Source organism: Lactuca virosa, chromosome 2, assembly GCF_052849685.1.
Source record: "Lactuca virosa cultivar CGN04683 chromosome 2, Lactuca_virosa_CGN04683_v6, whole genome shotgun sequence".
Lineage (NCBI taxonomy): Eukaryota > Viridiplantae > Streptophyta > Magnoliopsida > Asterales > Asteraceae > Lactuca > Lactuca virosa.
This window is the reverse complement of record NC_136427.1, coordinates 316,294,772-316,313,442: the sequence shown is the minus strand read 5'-3', so window position 1 is coordinate 316,313,442 and position 18,671 is coordinate 316,294,772. Positions and strand designations below refer to the sequence as shown.

Here is an 18,671-nt window from a genome sequence, read left to right as displayed (position 1 = left end):
GGTAAAGATATTGCTTTTAAGATTATTTTCATGCACATGTATTAACCCCATAACAACTTGTTCACATTGTAGGTCAGATTTTGTCCATGGTACCCCTATAGACACGCGTTTAAAGAGTTGAGAGAGATATACCTGTACCTTTGGTTACTTCTGGTGTTGAAAAAAATCTAAGATACTTAGCATGCATGATTTTGGTTTAAAATGTATGGGTGTTCATACACATCAAACTTGGATTCAGGGAAGCAATATATCTTTTTCCCTATTACTATATGTTGCCTTTATTTGATAATTGTATCCACTCTGGGCATTTAATCGTTTTTATTTTAATTTCATTAGGATATTCATCACAAGATAAGGCTAGATGAGGTTTAACTTGTTAGATGAGATTATACTGTCAATGAAGGATGGAGACTTGAACCTTATTCCCACTTGCAACCTAACAACGACCATTGATTTCTTTGATAGGCAATTGGTAGACAATTTTTCTGCCACCATGCTAATTGTCTTGCCAACTGGTGAACCTGAAGAAAACAATGACATTCGGTTATCATTTTTATTGTTTTTGGTTTTGGTTTACTTGGAATCTACTAATGAATATGAGATAAGTTAAAAATTATATGTTTTTACTTCAATATGATACATGTAAGGCTGTAATTAAATAATCACAAATTTAAATATGTATTATTTAAATATAAAGACTAAAGTGTAACTTAAACATGACATTATGGAATATAATATAGTTTTCTGTTTTTCCGTTTAACCATCTGTGACAAAAAAAACATGAACAACAAAACCGAAGATTTTACCCGTTCAATTAGCGAAATTGAAGAAAATTAAAAGAAAAGGCAACGCACTTTGTTTTATTTGCTTACTAAAGCATCCTACTTTATTTGCTTATTATTGCATCCTACATGATCAAGATGCATCAGTACCATGGGAAAATACATTATTTTTCTATTATGTTCAGGATAAAAAATAACAACGTATTTTGCTTTATTAGCTTATTATAACATCCTACTTTATTTGTTTATTATAAGATCCTACATGATTATGGATAATGCACATTGATATACTAGGACTTCAACTATAAGTCTATAATACAAATATTATGGGCTTACAGTTGTGTTAGATGCATGAAATAGCGATGTACTTCCATTGATTTTTTATTATTATAACATCCTACTTATATTGTACTTCTAAAAGTTTCCTTATCATAAGAATCTAATTAATCGAAATAAAATCAATTTTCGCTGCTACAATTCAATAGATTTTAAAAATATATTGTTCTAGTAAGAAAAAAAAATGAAAATGCATTTTTATATGATGTTAGGGCTGGGGTTAAGCTTGGGTTGTCAGGGTGGGGGGGGGGGGGGGTGGGGTGGTGACAGCCATATCATATTCCTCTGGTAGAAATCACTCCACCTTGAAGCATGCCACACACTATTTTAGGGGTGAAGGATGAAGTCTCAGAGTGAAAATGGGGTTAAAATGAATAAAGATTCATAAAGTATGATCAACTTTTTTAAATGTTTATGATTTTGAAATGAATAGAATTCATAAATCACATGTTGAAAGGAACACTAAAGCTTATTGCATGACTATCTTGATTCTTAAAGCAACTCCTTAGTTTTACCAAGAAGCCAGTTTTACGAAGAAGCTGACTACAGATGAAAGAGTAATTTGTATTTTAACTTTTTGCATAAATATAGGAAAATTTTGATAGATTTCAAGTAACATTTAATGTTATTTTTTCAGGTGGAGATTCAGTGTCCTCACATCGCCTATGGTGAGCTCCATCCCCATAACCTTATAACCAGGGCAACCGCAGTTGGAGATCAGACAAAACATTTTTGCGGGTTAAAGCTTTATACACCTATAAAAAGACCTTGGAGTCTATAAGAGTTTGACATGGATATGGAAGAAAAGAGCAACTCTATAGAGGATGTTATGAGAAAAAATGTATAAGATGTTTACCGGAAGGAAAATGTTATAAATCATAAAGAGGAAAACATAACTTCTACTCCAATTACCTTTGTGTCCTTATAATATTAGGAACAATAACAAAAAAATTCAATAAAAGGTTATATTGCGAGTATAAATCGTGTTTTCATGAAATCACTTAAAACTAACTTACTAATCAATTCTCTAGGGCCGTGATAGTTTCCTAGTATATATATATATATATATATATATATATATATATATATATATATATAGAGAGAGAGAGAGAGAGAGAGAGAGAGAGCTAGGTTCAAATGTTTCTAGCAACTATTGTGTGCATGTATGCACCAATGAGAATTGAGGAAATAATAAATCATTAAATAAATTAAAAAAGGGTATAATGGTAATTAGTATATCTAATTATGGTAACCCTACAAAACCAACATCCCTAACCCTAAAACCCCCCGTTCCGTCAACTGAACCACCTAAACACCAACACATACTCCGGATCGAGAGAAACAAGGAAGACAGTCGACTGAAAGAATATTTGATAACAAAAAATAGATAAGGCCGGAGTTGGCCCCCTTTTCCGGCAATGATGGTGTCACAGACTAGTATAATCCTTTACCCCTTTTGTATCTTCAAAACCCTATGCCACCGTTACTCTATATGTACGTGATTTCTAAAATCCATTGTGTTTTTTTCTATTGATTATTGGTTTAACAATAACGATTATCAGTCACGATGTTATACAAATTGATTTTGAATTCGAATTTTGCTCTTATTGCTAGTCTCCAAAATTTATGTATTTTTTTGTTCAATGTGTATTTCATCAGCGCATTGTTTGATTTACTTTATGCTGAAACGGTTGATGATGCTTCGTCGATTGATTTAATTCTTTTTATACTTAATTTTGAACACTTCATGGTATCCTATCTTGATTGGCTTGATACTCATGTTATTACTTCAATTTCATTCTTTCATCTTCAGCCACGACGTTGATAAGCGGACATCTTTTTTAGTCATATTTTGTTCAATACACGTTTCATTATGGATGAAATTTCTTTAGCACAAGCCCAACGATTTAAAGAATTGTCATGGGATTTGATATATTAAAGGGAATATCCATTGGCTTTTGTGAGTTTCAATACTGTTGGTTTTAACTAGGTATTTTTTTTATTAATTTATAATGCAATTTAATTGTAATGAACAAGAATGGTCACAGTTGAATTTTTTATTGTTTTATTTTGATTTTAAATCCCCTCTTGCTGCCACATTTGAAAGGTGGATTTTATATATGAACACTCAAAGCACGTTTACGAGGTAAGACTTGTGTTCTATGAATTGACCATCCTTTATAATAAATTGTATTAAGGATTACTTTAATCCCGTAACAGACATAATATTTACCAATTTTTACGAATTGGTCATTATTTCAATTTATGTTGTTTTCAAACGAGTCTACTTTTTCATAGGATTTTTGGTATTTATTTCACTTCATATGAGTTTTCTGATACATGAAGGTTTATCGACAATAAACTTGATAACTGAAACTAACATGCATCATGCAACCCCTGGTGGTAATGGAGGTGTAGAGATTATATTAAATTATGTGGCGGTAAGCATGAAAATGCATCTGATTTTATAGTTGATAACAGAATGTGTACATTCTATATCATATATACATTCTATTAGAATTTTACATTGTAATTGTGCTTTTAGTTTAATGATTATTTAAGAATGTTTTATGTTGGATGGTTTTCGTTGTTATTTGTGAATTTTTTATTAAGGATTAAACTCCATGATATGACACATAATTGTTTATTTTTTTTTTCAGTATCTTGATTACAGCTTCAATTATATTTGTTGACATATCATCAAACATTTATAATCTTTCCAATAGAAGTATTGATCAATTTCCTAACCATTATTTATGTTTTATTCCAGAAATTTTGATAATCGTAGCTACAAGATATATCCTGTTTGTAGATTATGGGATACAAAAGTCCATATTCTCTCTACTGCGATGAAATTCGAGGCATGAAACTTTGATAATTGGCACCGAAAGACAGATGATTCATTCCTTAAGAATATTATGCAACAAGTATATTATTCTGTTAGAATATTCAACAAAGAATGTTATATTCTGGTAGAATAATATACAATAGATTGCTGAGATTTTGGCCAGCGAGTGCAGGTAAATCTAGGGTTTCAAATTTCATTCTTCTCACAACTTAGATCCGTCAGAATATATTCTATGTATTCTCTCATATTCTATGTATTCTACCAGAATATATAAAATGATAGTTAATTGCAAGTAACATGTTTTTAACTATTATTAGTTTTTGTTGTATTTGTGATAGGAATGACTGAAAGAATGAGTTGAAGACCTACTAATATTGTTATTTTAATAATATTGAAGAATAAATAAAGTTTGATCATACTCATATTTTAATAATGTTGTTATTTTTTAAGAACTTTATTCATTTTTGTTGATATTCTTTTAGAATATTTATAATTATATTAAAATGTATAAGACTTTTAGTCTGTAAGAATATGTATGAATTTGTATTTAAGTTAAGATATATAAGAATATATTAGAATGTTGTTATTTTTCAACCTCGGATTCAAGAATTTTGTTATTCTTCAATAATATTCTAATAGAATAAAATTCTGAAAGAGCATCATTCTAACAGAAAAAATATTCTGACAGAATAAAATCGATTATGTTTACAAATTACGTTAGAATTAAAATTGAATTAATTAAAAAAATTCAAAAATTTAAAATTAGGAGAATTAATTATCCCTAAAAATCCAAAAATTTCATTTTATTGTAGTTAATTGTCCAAAATACCCTTTTGCTAAAAATTTTGTGATTCTATGGTACATGTTATCCCATTGTAATATCATACACTCTCAAATCATGTCAATCGATTAATTTCATCCGTTGGTCCAGATCTGTGCATTCTGACACACAATAGTTAGTAAAAACAAAATAACCTAAGCTTATATATATATTAAACTTTTTTTTTTTTTTTTTTTGTTTTTGAACCGGCAAATCTAATCTACTCCTAAGCTAACATCACCTATTCTACCACAAAATAACCTAAGCATATATATATATATATATATATATATATATATATATATATATATATATATATATAAACTTTTTTTTTGTTTTTTTTTGAACCGGCAAATCTAATCTACTCATAAGCTAACAACATCTATTCCACCTATGTCCACGACCGGACTTGAACCCTCGACCTTAAAGAGGGAGGGCACTACCCGATACCGCACTGCTGGGCCCTATGCTATATATTAAACTTTTTGACACCTAAAAATGTGTGGCCAGATCCCCCAAAATTTAGAAAATTTACTCGAACGCAAATGAAATTTTACAGTAAGAATGTGTGGCCAGGTAGGCTGGTTCCTGATGTTCCCGGTCGGAGGGGGTTAATTGATTTTTCACCGTCGTCAATTATCGCTCTCGCACTTGATATGGGTGTGTAAAATCAAGAACCATGGAGGAGACAAAAGAAAACTAGACCACACAATTTTCAATTCACCTTCTGTTACGAATCCAAATCCGAAGAATATGTGTTTTGCTCTGATGTTGGCTAAAAGATCCTCTATATGATTTTACACGCATCAGCAGATGTATTCATGCGAGACTACTACGATGTTGTTAGGTCGCGGAAGTTCTTTTATCCTTGTCAGAAACTCCAATTGCCACTTTTTAGTTCCAAAGAAGAATTATTTTCTTCGTAACTCAACGAGATTCCGGTGTATGCTGGACCAAATTGTTTCCAAAGTCGCGGTCTCTTCGTCCTTAAGTACGGTATTGGCCTCAGGAAATGTAATCGCTGCCGCTGCCGCTGCTGGGTCCGGTTCTCTACATGGGGCAGTAACGTCGGCGATTACCCAAGTCGCAGTCACCGCCGTCGCAATTGCGTCCGGAGCTTGTTTATCCACCAAGGTTGATTTTTTATGGCCTAAGGTCGATGAACAACCTGGTAAAATTTTATTCCTTTTCTCTTCCTTTCTTTTTTAGTTTGTGATTTATGAATACAAGGTGTGATAATCTTGCGGAGTTTAAAATATATGAGAATCGATCTTCTCGTTTTTAGTTGATTCCATCATTTGAAGGATAGATATTTTATAAGCAACCAAAGACAACCTTGAGAAACCTCATGAGAACACGACCATTTCACCAAAATGAAACAGGATCTTATCGACTATGTTTTCGTATCAAATTTCCAAGTTGATTCTACTTTCTCTTGCGGCGTTAAAATTTTCATCTTATGAATGTGTTTCTAAATTTGATTATGGTTTTCACAAGCTAGGATGATAAGTGTTTTCGGATGTTTTCATATGCAAACACAAGGTGTCACTTATTATTAATTTTGGGTAGTTCCAATTCTCTATTCACAAAGGGGTGGCTCACCAGGTTGCCTTGTGAACCTAATTTTTCATCTGCTCCCCGTTTCCATAAGACCAACATACCCTTCCACTGCAGAAGGCTACTTTTGTACTTCAGAATTGGCACATTCCAAATTTAGAAAAAAAATCTGATTCTTACACTAAACTGCGACTAGAATACAACATTATGATTTATGATATTGCAGAAACATTGGTTCTTATCTTAACCAAACATACATTCACTATCTGGAAAATTTTGCATCCAAAATAACCTGAAATGATATCTACATGATAGCCACTTGAGATGTATGTTACACATGCATATAACATAAGCTAGGAAGTGTAGCCAGTTTCACAAGTTATATACCAACAGTTATTATACAGAATGATGGAATAAATCAACTAGCGCCTAATGTTTGTTATGTACTTACTGAATTAGTGAATTTGCAGGTTCTTATATACTGGATGGCGTGGACGTTACCGGGTACCCCGTATTTAATGACCCAAAGGTTTACCATCCCTACTTGTAATGTCTATTGTCTTCACATAATGTGGTCTAGCAGTGCCTAAAAGATTCTAAATCTGTGAAGGCAGGTGCAGAAAGCAATTGCATTTGCAAGGAAAGCTCATCATGGTCAGCTTCGGAAAACAGGAGACCCATATTTAACCCACTGTATTGATACAGCAAAAATCTTAGCTGTGTTAGTTCCTTCAACTGGGAAAAAGGTAAGCAATCCGTTTCTCTTCTTTGTTGTACTGCCTCAGACCTTGATCAGGGTGTGAAATGGATCACACTTGCTGCAGGCTATTGATACTGTCATTTCTGGCATACTACATGATGTTGTTGATGATACATGTGAAAGCTTGTACAACATAGAGAGAGAGTTTGGTGAAGATATAGCAAAACTGGTGGCTGGTGTTTCCAGGTTGAGTTATATCAATCAGGTATGGACAAGTAGAAACGGTGTTTATAGTAATTCTACATTTAAATTTTAACCACCAACAACTTTTTTATACTTGTGTGTCGGTGCATCGTTATAGCCACTACTGACTACTGAGAAGTGAAAATTAACGTCAATAAATAATGATATCAATCGCTATATCTCTTGCAGTTGTTACGCAGACACCGCAGGATAAATGTGAATCAGGCTACCCTTGGCTATGAGGAGGTACGTGAATTTGAATTTTAATATTGACATTGCCAAATGCTGTTCAAATCATAAAACATGTGTGGTGTGATTTGTGAAAGAACAATTGGATATAGGGATGAACAACCTCTGAGGTAGATAGGGAGTAAAAGCTACTCACATAGAGGACTAGAGGTGTTTAAACTCTTTACGAATTTAAAGGGAGTCATAACCCGAAGCCATTTGACCTTACCTTATTCTTAGAAATAAAGTTTCTTTATGAACTCTAGCTTTTTAATCAGTGGTTTCTGTGGCTGTTTGACAACCTCTGAATTGTTGAACGACTGTGCTGAATAAGAAAAATTACCATTTTACCCTTCTATTTAGTCAACAAAAAAGTCAAAGTCTGATTAATAAATAATAGACTATTACCCTTCTATATAGTTAGCAAAAAAAAAAAAAAATCAAAGTCTAGTAAAAAAAGTCAAAATCTGGTTAAGACTTAAGAGGCTACCAAACAGCCTTTAAGAGTTGCTATACCAGTATGTCACCATTTAAAATTAAGAAGTAAAACAATCAGAAGTAAATGGAGAGTAGTAGAAACAAAGATAGACCATAAATATTGAGGTGTTAGTTTTAGTATGCTTATAAATCTTCATGTTTTCCTTTTAGTTGAGATACTTTATAGCTATACCTAGTCAAAGGATTTAGTTAGGGGTAATGTCGGAAATCATCAGAGTAAAGAGCATCTTATTAGTTATTTAGTTTAGTGGGAGGGGTATTTTATATTTAGTTTGTTGCAACAGAGTATGTAAGAGGATAATGGGAATGAGGGTGAAATCTGGTATTGATATCTTGGGAGAGGCTATCTCTAGCAATTCATTAGGGTTTTCTTGTTGATTTTGGGTGTTATTTGAGTATGAATCAAATTTATCTGTTGTTATTCTGTAATTTCAAAGCATTAGTCGGTTCATAGCTTGATTTACTCATTGTATTTGTAGGCAAACAATTTACGAGTGATGCTCTTGGGCATGGTTGATGATCCACGTGTGGTGCTCATCAAGCTTGCAGACCGTCTACACAACATGAGAACCATGTATGACTTGTTTCCATATCCACCATGAATCTTTGCATTGCATGATGAGTACAAGAAAAATATTTCTGATAATTCCATTTCAAACTCGAGTGATTTTAATTTCACTGTTACTTCTCTTGTTCATTGGTTGGTAAAGGTCTTGGAAAGTAGAGAAAATTCATTCTTGTTTTTGTCAAGGGAGGTTTACCACTCTATTCAATAAGTTATTCACTCACTGCAATGCTTTAACTTTACAGTTTACACTCTCTTGCTTTCAGTTATGCTCTACCCTCGGGCAAGGCTAAAGCTGTAGCACAGGAGACTTTGGTCATTTGGTGCTCTCTTGCTTCCAGATTGGGCCTTTGGGCTTTAAAAGCTGAACTCGAAGACCTCTGTTTTGCTGTTCTTCAGGTCAGTGATTTCTACACTATAAAGCTAATTTAGTGATGAACGTGTTTTAATGCATGATATTTATCTCAAGTGTTCATTCTACGCAGCTAATGATCGAATCATATGTTGCATGTGCTAAAATAAGATCGCAACTAATACCTGTAGTGTGTGCAGCCTCAGATCTTCCGGCAGATGCGATCTGACCTGGCCTCCATGTGGACACCCAGCAGCAGCAGCAGCAGGGTAGGCAACCTGAGAAGACTATCAGCCAAAAGCAGCTCAAATGCAGAACCAAATCCTGAGTATGAAGCATCAACAGAAGATGTCGTAGTCAGCATGAAGGTAATTCCCCCCTTTCCCCTTATATATATATATATATATATATATATATATATACACACACACACACTACTGGGTGTTTGACTTTCCATTAGATATATTTAGGATATGAAATGGTGACTCCTTTTTTCAACCCGCAGGATCTTTTGCAGGCTGTTATTCCATTTGATCTCCTGCTTGATCGAAGAAAACGTATTAAATATATTCAAGATCTAGGGTCATGCTCAGAGGTCCAAACAAAACCAAAAGTTGTGAGGGATGCTGGGATTGCCCTAGCATCTCTGGTCGTTTGTGAGGAAGAACTGGAACGCGAGTTGTTTATATCAACCTCGTAAGATCATGTGAGATAGATCTTTATCCTTCAGTCTTGTTTACCCTGCCTTGACTCTCGTGTGCTTGTCATTCTTACCTGTGCAGCTATGTTCCTGGAATGGAGGTAACCTTATCTAGCCGCCTTAAAAGTTTGTACAGCATCTATAGTAAGGTAGGTATAAGTGATCTCCATAAATAGTCTTAGAAAGAATACATGATTTAGTTATGTAGATGTTTATGCTAATATTCCCCGTTGTTTCTTCTCTCAGATGAATCGTAAAGATGTGAGCATTGATAAAGTATATGATGCACGTGCACTGAGAGTAATTGTTGGAGATAAAAGTGGAACTTTACATGGACAAGCTGTCGAGTGTTGCTACAGTCTTCTAAATATCATACACAGGTTTATACTTTATATAAGTAGCATATAATGGATAACTACATGCTAAAACTTATTATGCCCAGACAAGAAGAAAAAAAAATGCTTACTCAATTTATAAATAAGTGACAGATGTGTAATATAAATAAAAGTTGTTTGGTTCATCTTCCGCAGGCTTTGGACACCAATTGATGGCGAGTTCGATGATTACATTGTCAATCCAAAGTCAAGCGGATATCAGGTAAAGATCTGTCTCAGTATACTTTTTTGTATGCTGCTGATATTAGGTATACCTATTTCATATTTGTGTGAGTAATGCATGCAGTTTCCCTCATATCTCTTCTTCTTGTCAATGCCCACAAATTCTGACTCTCTCATATTTACAGTCTCTGCACACTGCAGTGCATGGTCCAGAAAACTCACCCTTGGAAGTCCAAATAAGAACTCAGGTATACAGTATATATATATATATATATATATATATATATATATATATATATATATATATAACAGTATTTTTTTTTAATAGAGCATGCATGAATATGCTGAGCATGGAGTTGCTGCCCATTGGCTTTACAAAGAAGCTGGTAATAAGTTGCCTGCGAAGAGCAATGTAATTGGTTCGGAGATAACATCATCCTCATATCTCTCGAATGACATGGAAGATAAAAGTCCAGTTGAAGATGATGTGTTTCACAAATACAGCTCTCTAAAACCAGGACATCCGGTCCTTAGAGTTGAAGGAAGCCATTTGCTTGCTGCAGTAGTTGTCAGGTATTTAAAATCATGTTTCTTTCTTTGATTAATGCTTGACATGGTTTGATGACACCTGCTGCAATTCAGAGTGGATGATGATGGAAGGGATCTGCTTGTGGCTGCGAGCTTCGTACTCGCCGCTTCTGAAGCAGTTGCGGACAGAAGATCTTCTTCTCAAAGAAAGCGGTGGGAAGCTTATGCAAGATTGTACAAAAAGGTTGAGAAATATATATAAACACTAAACTTATGATGCCGGATTTAATGACATGAGATCATGTGGTTGGAAGCTTTTGTGTCATGATGTAACCTAGTTAAAAATTATCTGTGCTGTATAGTTTAAATGGAGAACAATACATGAAGTATTTATTTTCAGGTATCGGATGAATGGTGGTGTGAACCAGGGCATGGTGATTGGTGTACCTGCTTGGAGAAGTATACACTCTGCCGTGATGGTATGTACCATAAGGTATGCATGTAATAACGCTCTTTATTTCTTATGGCCCATGGGATGGGAGTTTCAGAACTCAGAAGACAATCTAGGCAATCCATAAACAAACACCTTAACTTAAAATAACATCCTAATTCCTAACCAATAATGTTTAATGTTTCTTTCTGCTTGGATCACACTACAGAACCATGAATAATAAGCAACACAATAATATAAGTAGTATTCTTCTTGTTGATCATGATCAACAATTATTATATGAAAATGTTAGAATTGTGATGAGAGAGATATATAATGGTGGATGTGCACTGCAGCAAGACCAATTTAATCGCCTGCTGCCAACATTCATTCAAGTAATCGATTTATCTGAAGCAGAGGAAAATGAATACTGGAATGTTGTGTCTGCTGTGTCGGAGGGGAAACAGCTTGATTCTGTGTCATTCAACTCTGAGAGGGAAAGGTCAACCTCTGGTTGGTCTACCCCCATGGAAGCTGGTATCAACAATAAGGTATGCTCCATTCATTAATTAGGACTTAAGATCCGGTATCCAATATTATGTGTTGTGCTAAAAAGTAATGGGATGGATGATCATGGTATTAGGTGCTCCTGTTGAGGACTATGCTCCAATGGGAGGAACAATTGCGATCTGAAGCAGGTCTTGAAGAATCATCAAAGCCTACTGCCAATAATAATAAGAATAAGAATAAGAATATGAATCAGTTTGGGTTTGGAGAAATAGCAGTTGTGTGCTGGCCTGATGGTGAGATCGTGCGGTTGACAAGTGGGAGCACGGCTGCAGATGCTGCCACCAGGGTTGGACTTGAGGGCAAGCTGGTTTCTGTGAATGGTCAGGTTGTGTTGCCTAACACAAAGCTTAAAGATGGTGATGTTATTCAAGTTAGAGTCCGATAAATCTCCAACTCATGTACATAATAATATCTGTAAATGGGCCTGGTCAGGATCTTTTTGAATATAAGCTTGTCCCATCACCCATGTACATAATCATAAAACAATTTTGCGTTCATTTCGATTTATTCTTATTGTATTTCTTTTCCTTACCCCCCCCCCCCCCCCCCCCCATCATTTTACATGCATGCGTATAAACCTGGATTATTACCTGTCACACTTTCCTTACGTCAATACTCAATATAATACAACAAAACGGTCAGGTGCTTTGATTTAATTTTTGAAAATTCCCTGGTTTAAAAAAATTGCATTTTTGGTCCCTAGTCCATATATAATTTCGAAAAATCACAAAGAGATTTTTCATTTTCAGATTAAATTAACCAATTAAAACCTTTATCTTAGAAATCATTAAGTAACATTCGTTTGTTAAAACCATACATTATCAAAGTTAATTTACAAAACCATGGAAATGAATATATTCGATGTGTGTGTATAGTTCCGCTAAGCTCTTCTCACGAACAACTCGTAAAACATTTTATCCACAATTGTAAGCATAAAGCTTAGTGGGTTTCCAATATACCATATATTTCCTTATATATACAATACAATGCATCCACACAAAGTTCTCGACTCTAGCAAATAGGATACAAACCCGAAGATCTAGGGTTTGCCCCAAAATGGCCGCCAAGCCGTGGCAAATAGGCTGCCACGTCGTGACACTACACATCTCCATAAATCAGACAATTGCCATGCTGTGTGGCCTTAGCCACCACGCTGTGGCCACCCAAAACCTTCACAATTAATAATTAAAATAATTAACTTGGAAAAAGCATTACGTGGAAAAGGATTTACAACTCTCCCCCACTTGAATCAAATTTCGTCCTCAAAATCCAGTGCTACAAATAACCTCGGATAGTGCTCCCTCATCTCGTCTTCGGGTTCCTAGGTTCACTCTGAAGCCTTCTGGTGCTTCCATTGCACATTCACTAAACCAACCACCTTGTTGCGCAAGACCTTCGTCTTCCTGTCTAGATTTACAACCGGTCTCTCCACATAGTTCAGACGCTCATCAACTTGAGTATCATTCAAGGAAACCACTGCAGAATCATCAGCCACACACTTCCGCAACTGAGAGACATGAAATGTGTTGTGAATCTAGCCAAGTTCGACGTGTAGATCCAAATGATACGCAACCTTTCCCACTCGGACGGCAATCCTGAATGGTCCAATGAATTTGAGGCCCAACTTGCCCCGCTTCCGAAACCGGATGAAACCTTTCAAAGGAGACACCTTTAGAAGCACGAGATCCCCCACCTAAAACTCGAGGTCGGAACAACGTTTTTCAGTGTAACTCTTATGCCTACTCTGCGCGGTCTACAACCTATCTCGCACCTGCTGGATCAACTCTGTGGTTTTGAGCACCTCTTCAGTGCTCCCTATCACTCACTGACTGAACTCACCCCAAAAAATCGTAGTCCGAAGTTTCCTCCTATAAAGCAGCTCAAAGGGACACATATCAATGCTAGCGTGGTAACTCTTGTTGTAGGAGAACTCCGCTAGAAAATGATAAGTATCCCAACTCCCATCAAAATCCAACACACAGGCACGTAGCATATCCTCAAGTGTCTAAATGGTCCGCTCGTTCTGACCATTAGTTTTCGGGTGATAAGTGGTACTAAAAAGCAATCGAGTACCCAACTCCTTATGGAACTTCCTCAAAAACCTGGAAGTAAATCGAAGTCGCGGCCGAAAACAACTGAAACCGACACTCCATGCCGTGCAACCACCTCCTTGATGTAGATCTCGACTAACTTCTCTGCGGATGAACTCTCCTTAATGAGGATGAAGTGGGTGCTCTTGGTCAAACGGTCAATAGTAACCCATATAGAATCAACAACGTACGTCGTCCTTGGCAATTTTGTGATGAAATCCATAGTGATCTCCTCCCATTTCCACATGGTAATGGGAAACGGTTGCATCTTGTTGTGGGGTCTCTGATGTTCGGCCTTGACTTTCCGGCAAGACAAGCACCTCTCTATGTACCACACTATCTCCCCCTTCATACATCTTCGTGACCCCTAGGTGGATCGAAAACTTTGAATTGTGAGCTTCCTCCAATAAAATCTTCCTAACCCCACCAGAAGCAAGAACCTATACCCTGCCACACTGAGCCCAATTTTCTTTTCCTCGCTTCAAAACAGTCCCGGAAAAACTTTCGAGTTCAAAAAAAGTGATTTTCGTGTCCCGTACATAAAGATTAACAAGCTTGGATTTTGGTTTAGTTCAAAAGCTTCAAGATCCAAGTCAAGGAAATCACGATCCAAACCCCGATCTTCGAACCTAACATGTATTCATGCAACTAGTGTGAGTTTTTACAGTCCCTTTACTATTTTTGATGTTTTAGGCGGAAGATACATCATGTCTCGATTTTACGATAAATTTACACTTATATGAGTTCATAATATATTGGGTTTACATATGATTAAGTCAAGTTTATTACATCTTGTTATGGTTATTTGTTTACTTGCACTTAGGTTATGTTTACTTAACAAATTTTAAGACAAAACCAAGTTATATATATATATATATATATATATATATATATATATATATATATATATGTATGTATGTATGTATGTGTGTGTTTTGAACATAAAATAATAATCAAATGTGTATATATATGTCATATATGAAAAATAGACTTATAATGCAATTTTGTCAAATGAAATAATGTCTTTTATATATATATATATATATATATATATATATATATATATATATATATATATATATAAAAGACATGCACAAAAAGTGTCAAAAATAAGGTTAAACATGTGTATATATTCAACTGTAACATTTTTGGTTATGATTATATATATATATATATATATATATATATATATATATATATATATATATATATATATATATATATATATATATATATATTCATAAAGGACTAGGAATTATATAAAAATGGGTTTTATATCAAAAGATGTCTAAAAATGTTCTTCTATGAGTTTTATGTAAAAAGATGACAAATAATGTTCAGGTGTTTAAAGTAATTATTGTGTTATTGTATGCATAAATATGGGCCAATCAAAATTTAAAATAAAAATAATTAAATAAATAAATAAATAAGGGTAAATAGGTAATTTGATAATTAGTTTCCACAAATAATATCCTATAATTATGGTAACCATTGACTTCAGCTACCTAGGTTTTCTCCATCCATCGTCTGCTTTTTAAAACCACAATGACGAATTAAAGGGGTGTTTGGCTCGGTGACTCTTTGTGATCCTTCTCCCATCGTCGGCAGCCCCAAAAGCAACAGCGGCAGTGGCGGTCGACAGACAAGGAGGCATGAAGGCAGGGATTTCTTTTGGTCCGTTTGTCGATCTGTCGCAAGGAGTGGGGGGAGAAGCATCGGTCTTAGCTAAGAAATAGCAAGTAGAGAGGGATGGGCAATCGATCTCCGGAGGACTCCTCCTTGGTCCATCTACTTCGTCACCAGTGATCACGAATCAAGGGGGAGAAGAATCGATCGACAGAAGACGGTAAGAGATTTGTTCTGTGGTGTTTGATTGAAGTCAGTAACATACGAGAAAAGTGAAAAGGATTTCGGCCCTCCGACGATTGCAGGTAACGGATGAGGGTTTCTGCTCCGATCGGTTCTTGGTTTTCCCCTCTTCTGTCCGGCAGCCAAACGCAAAGAGGGAAGGGAGATGCTAGCAACAACAATGACGAATTAAAGGGGGTGTTTGGCTGGTTCTTCTTCAATAGAAAAATGAACGGGAAGCAACAGGTAAAGGTTTCTCTTTCTTTTGTTTGATTTTTAACGGAAATTGAAGGAGAAGAACAACACAAGTTCTTATTCTCCTCTTGGTTTTAATTGATATCAATTGGGGCTTGGTCATCGACACAGGAAGGGACTAAGGTGGATAGTGATGTTGAAAGTGAAGGTAGTTTGTCAATATTTTCATATCAATTTTACTTCTTCTTATATGATAAAAATCAATTTGTTTATGTAGATGATTCAATGGATGATATTGGTGAGATTCCAATTCTATTGGAATGGAATAACGAATTCCAATTCTGTTGGAATGGAATCACGAATTCCAATTCTGTTGGAATCACAGAAGTTGATGTTTGAAGAACGGACCACAAAATTGAAAGTGATTCTAAGCAATATTATTCTTTTAGAATGTATTAGTGTCGTTGTTAGATTTTGATGTTTTCTTTCCCGTTTTGAAAGTTTTTTTTAGTTTTATACAATAACAATAAATGTAATTCTTAACAATTGTTACCCGTATTCTATAAGAAATACTGTATTTTTTGTTTTTATTCTTCAATTGATGGTTCAAGAATTTGTTATTCTACAAGAAGTTTTTAAAGTCATGATCAAGAAATAGGTTCACGAATATTTTTATTATTTATGGTTCAAGAATATTTTTATTTTTGAATATACTCATAAACATATTCTGTCAGAATGTCCGAATTAAAAGAATTATAATTCGTAAAATCGGATTTTTAAAATTAATAGAATTTATGATCCCTTAAAAATGCAATTTTCCTTTATTAAATCTATATTAATTGACTAAATTACCCTTGTAATTAATTAAAATGATATTTTTCAATTATATTTAATTCAATAATATATATTAATCACTTTCTTAAAATAAGTAAATTTGATTGACCCACATTTATACATATAATAACACAATAATTAATTTGAATAGAATAACCTAAGCCTATATATATATATATATATATATATATATATATATATATATATATATATATATATATATATATATGATAGAATACGTATTATATGTATATAAACAAAAGATATGCACAAAAAGTGTCAAAAATAAGGTTAAACATGTGTATATATTTAACTGTAACATTTTTGGTTATGATTATATATATATATATATATATATATATATATATATATATATATATATATATATATATATATATAATTCATAAAGGACTAGGAATTATATAGAAATGAGTTTTATATCAAAAGATGTCTAAAAATTCTTCTATGAGTTTTATGTAAAAAGATGACAAATAATGTTCATATATGGGTTTTATATAAAATGATGAGAAATAGAGTTCATAAATGTGTTATATTAAAAAATGATGTTTTTCTCAAATGTTTTATGTATAAAAATGAAACTATAGAGACGTTAAACACTTGAAATATTGACAAAATATGTATTATAAATATACACACAAATCTTGTATGCTAAAATGGACAAAATGAGTTTTTAAACATGAAACGGTGATTCAAGTATTATATACGTGCATATTTGTTTTAATTGGTTCTAGAATATATATATATATATATATATATATATATATATATATATATATATATATATATATATATATATATATATATATGGTGAGGTTCAATAGAGAACCATAATTAACCAAGGAATAAAGGAATCAATTTTTTTTCAACTTTTAGAACTTATTTTTTATCAAAAAAAAAAAAAAAAAAAAAAAAAAAAAAACTAGAAATACAGAAATTCATAACTTTTTATCATTTTTCCAATGATATCAAATTTGAAAAAAAATCGTCAAATTCACAATGTGAATCTTTGAAAATTCACAATGTGAATCTAAATTCACATGGTGAATCCGAAAAATATATTTAACATTCACAATGTTATGTTATGAATTTAGATATTTTTAGTTTTTTTTTCCGATAAAGAATAATCTCTAAAATTTGAAAAAAAAATTTGGTTTCTTGGAGAACCAATAATTATGGTTTTCTATTGAACTTTTATATATATATATATATATATATATATATATATATATATATATATATATATATATATATATATATATATATATATATATATATATATACACACGTGCATATTAGTTTAATATGAACATGTACGATTACTTACCAAATCATAATATATACATATATAGTTTTCGATTTCCTTAATTAGTTCTAGAATATATATATATATATATATATATATATATATATATATATATATATATAATCGTCAAAATCTATAGTATATATAAGGAATGAACTAAAAACATAAACTACGTGAACAAAATGAATTTAACAACGTTATAAACAAATTGGTATTGGAGTGAATTATTTGCGGTATCGTATTGATAATTGCTATCTTCTATACTTGTGTTCAAATTTCTTTAATTGTTGGTTGATTTCATATTGGTCGAAATCTGGATTTTAAACAAAACGCAGCCGTATGCTGTCCAATTTTCGTCAGATAACTTGTACTAAAACTTAAAGTCTAAGTACATAAAAATTTACAAGTTTAGTTTTTAAAGCCTGAATTACTTTTTTGAACAATTTGAACTAGTTAGTCAAATAAACTTTTTATTAAAGTTTGAGACTTAAGCACACACAAACACACACTTCTGGATCTGATAATTACATGACTCTTTATATGAGATTGATATTCTTCATCGACTAAGAACATGAAAACTTAGTAAAATCCTCATGTGTTATAATTGTTAATCCACAAGGAATGTGAAAATTATTGGTATAGATCTATACGGGTTAAGAGCCTTGC

At 33.2% G+C, this 18,671-nt stretch overlaps 1 protein-coding gene across 3 annotated transcripts; it reads left to right on the top strand.

The window, feature by feature from the left end:
- Nucleotides 1–5,359: 5,359 nt before the first annotated feature.
- Nucleotides 5,360–12,221, top strand: LOC145161742 (uncharacterized). 3 transcript variants are annotated; one of them, XM_079081361.1, is made up of 18 exons: nucleotides 5,368–5,957; nucleotides 6,814–6,872; nucleotides 6,958–7,089; nucleotides 7,168–7,308; nucleotides 7,476–7,532; nucleotides 8,492–8,586; nucleotides 8,844–8,976; nucleotides 9,130–9,297; nucleotides 9,435–9,625; nucleotides 9,712–9,778; nucleotides 9,876–10,009; nucleotides 10,160–10,226; nucleotides 10,372–10,434; nucleotides 10,515–10,759; nucleotides 10,829–10,958; nucleotides 11,115–11,207; nucleotides 11,501–11,695; nucleotides 11,788–12,221. In XM_079081361.1, the coding sequence occupies exons 1-18, from the start codon at nucleotides 5,600–5,602 to the stop codon at nucleotides 12,097–12,099; spliced, it is 2,640 nt and encodes an 879-aa protein (XP_078937487.1). In that variant the 5' UTR covers nucleotides 5,368–5,599; the 3' UTR covers nucleotides 12,100–12,221. The 3 variants fall into 3 exon arrangements, with proteins under 3 accessions (XP_078937489.1, XP_078937487.1, XP_078937488.1); XM_079081362.1 differs by having other exon boundaries at nucleotides 5,815–5,957; nucleotides 6,954–7,089; XM_079081363.1 differs by lacking the exon at nucleotides 11,788–12,221 and having other exon boundaries at nucleotides 5,360–5,957; nucleotides 11,115–11,193; nucleotides 11,501–11,650.
- The last annotated feature ends 6,450 nt before the right edge of the window (nucleotides 12,222–18,671 follow it).

What these genes read in the sequence shown, in the direction of transcription:
- LOC145161742 (XM_079081361.1), top strand. Translation starts at nt 5,600, where the DNA reads ATGTATTCATGCGAGACTACTACGATGTTGTTAGGTCGCGGAAGTTCT. An exon ending in ATGTCGTAGTCAGCATGAAG is followed by an intron (nt 9,298 to 9,434) that starts GTAATTCCCCCC and finishes TTCAACCCGCAG; the next exon opens with GATCTTTTGCAGGCTGTTAT. An exon ending in CAAAGTCAAGCGGATATCAG is followed by an intron (nt 10,227 to 10,371) that starts GTAAAGATCTGT and finishes TCATATTTACAG; the next exon opens with TCTCTGCACACTGCAGTGCA.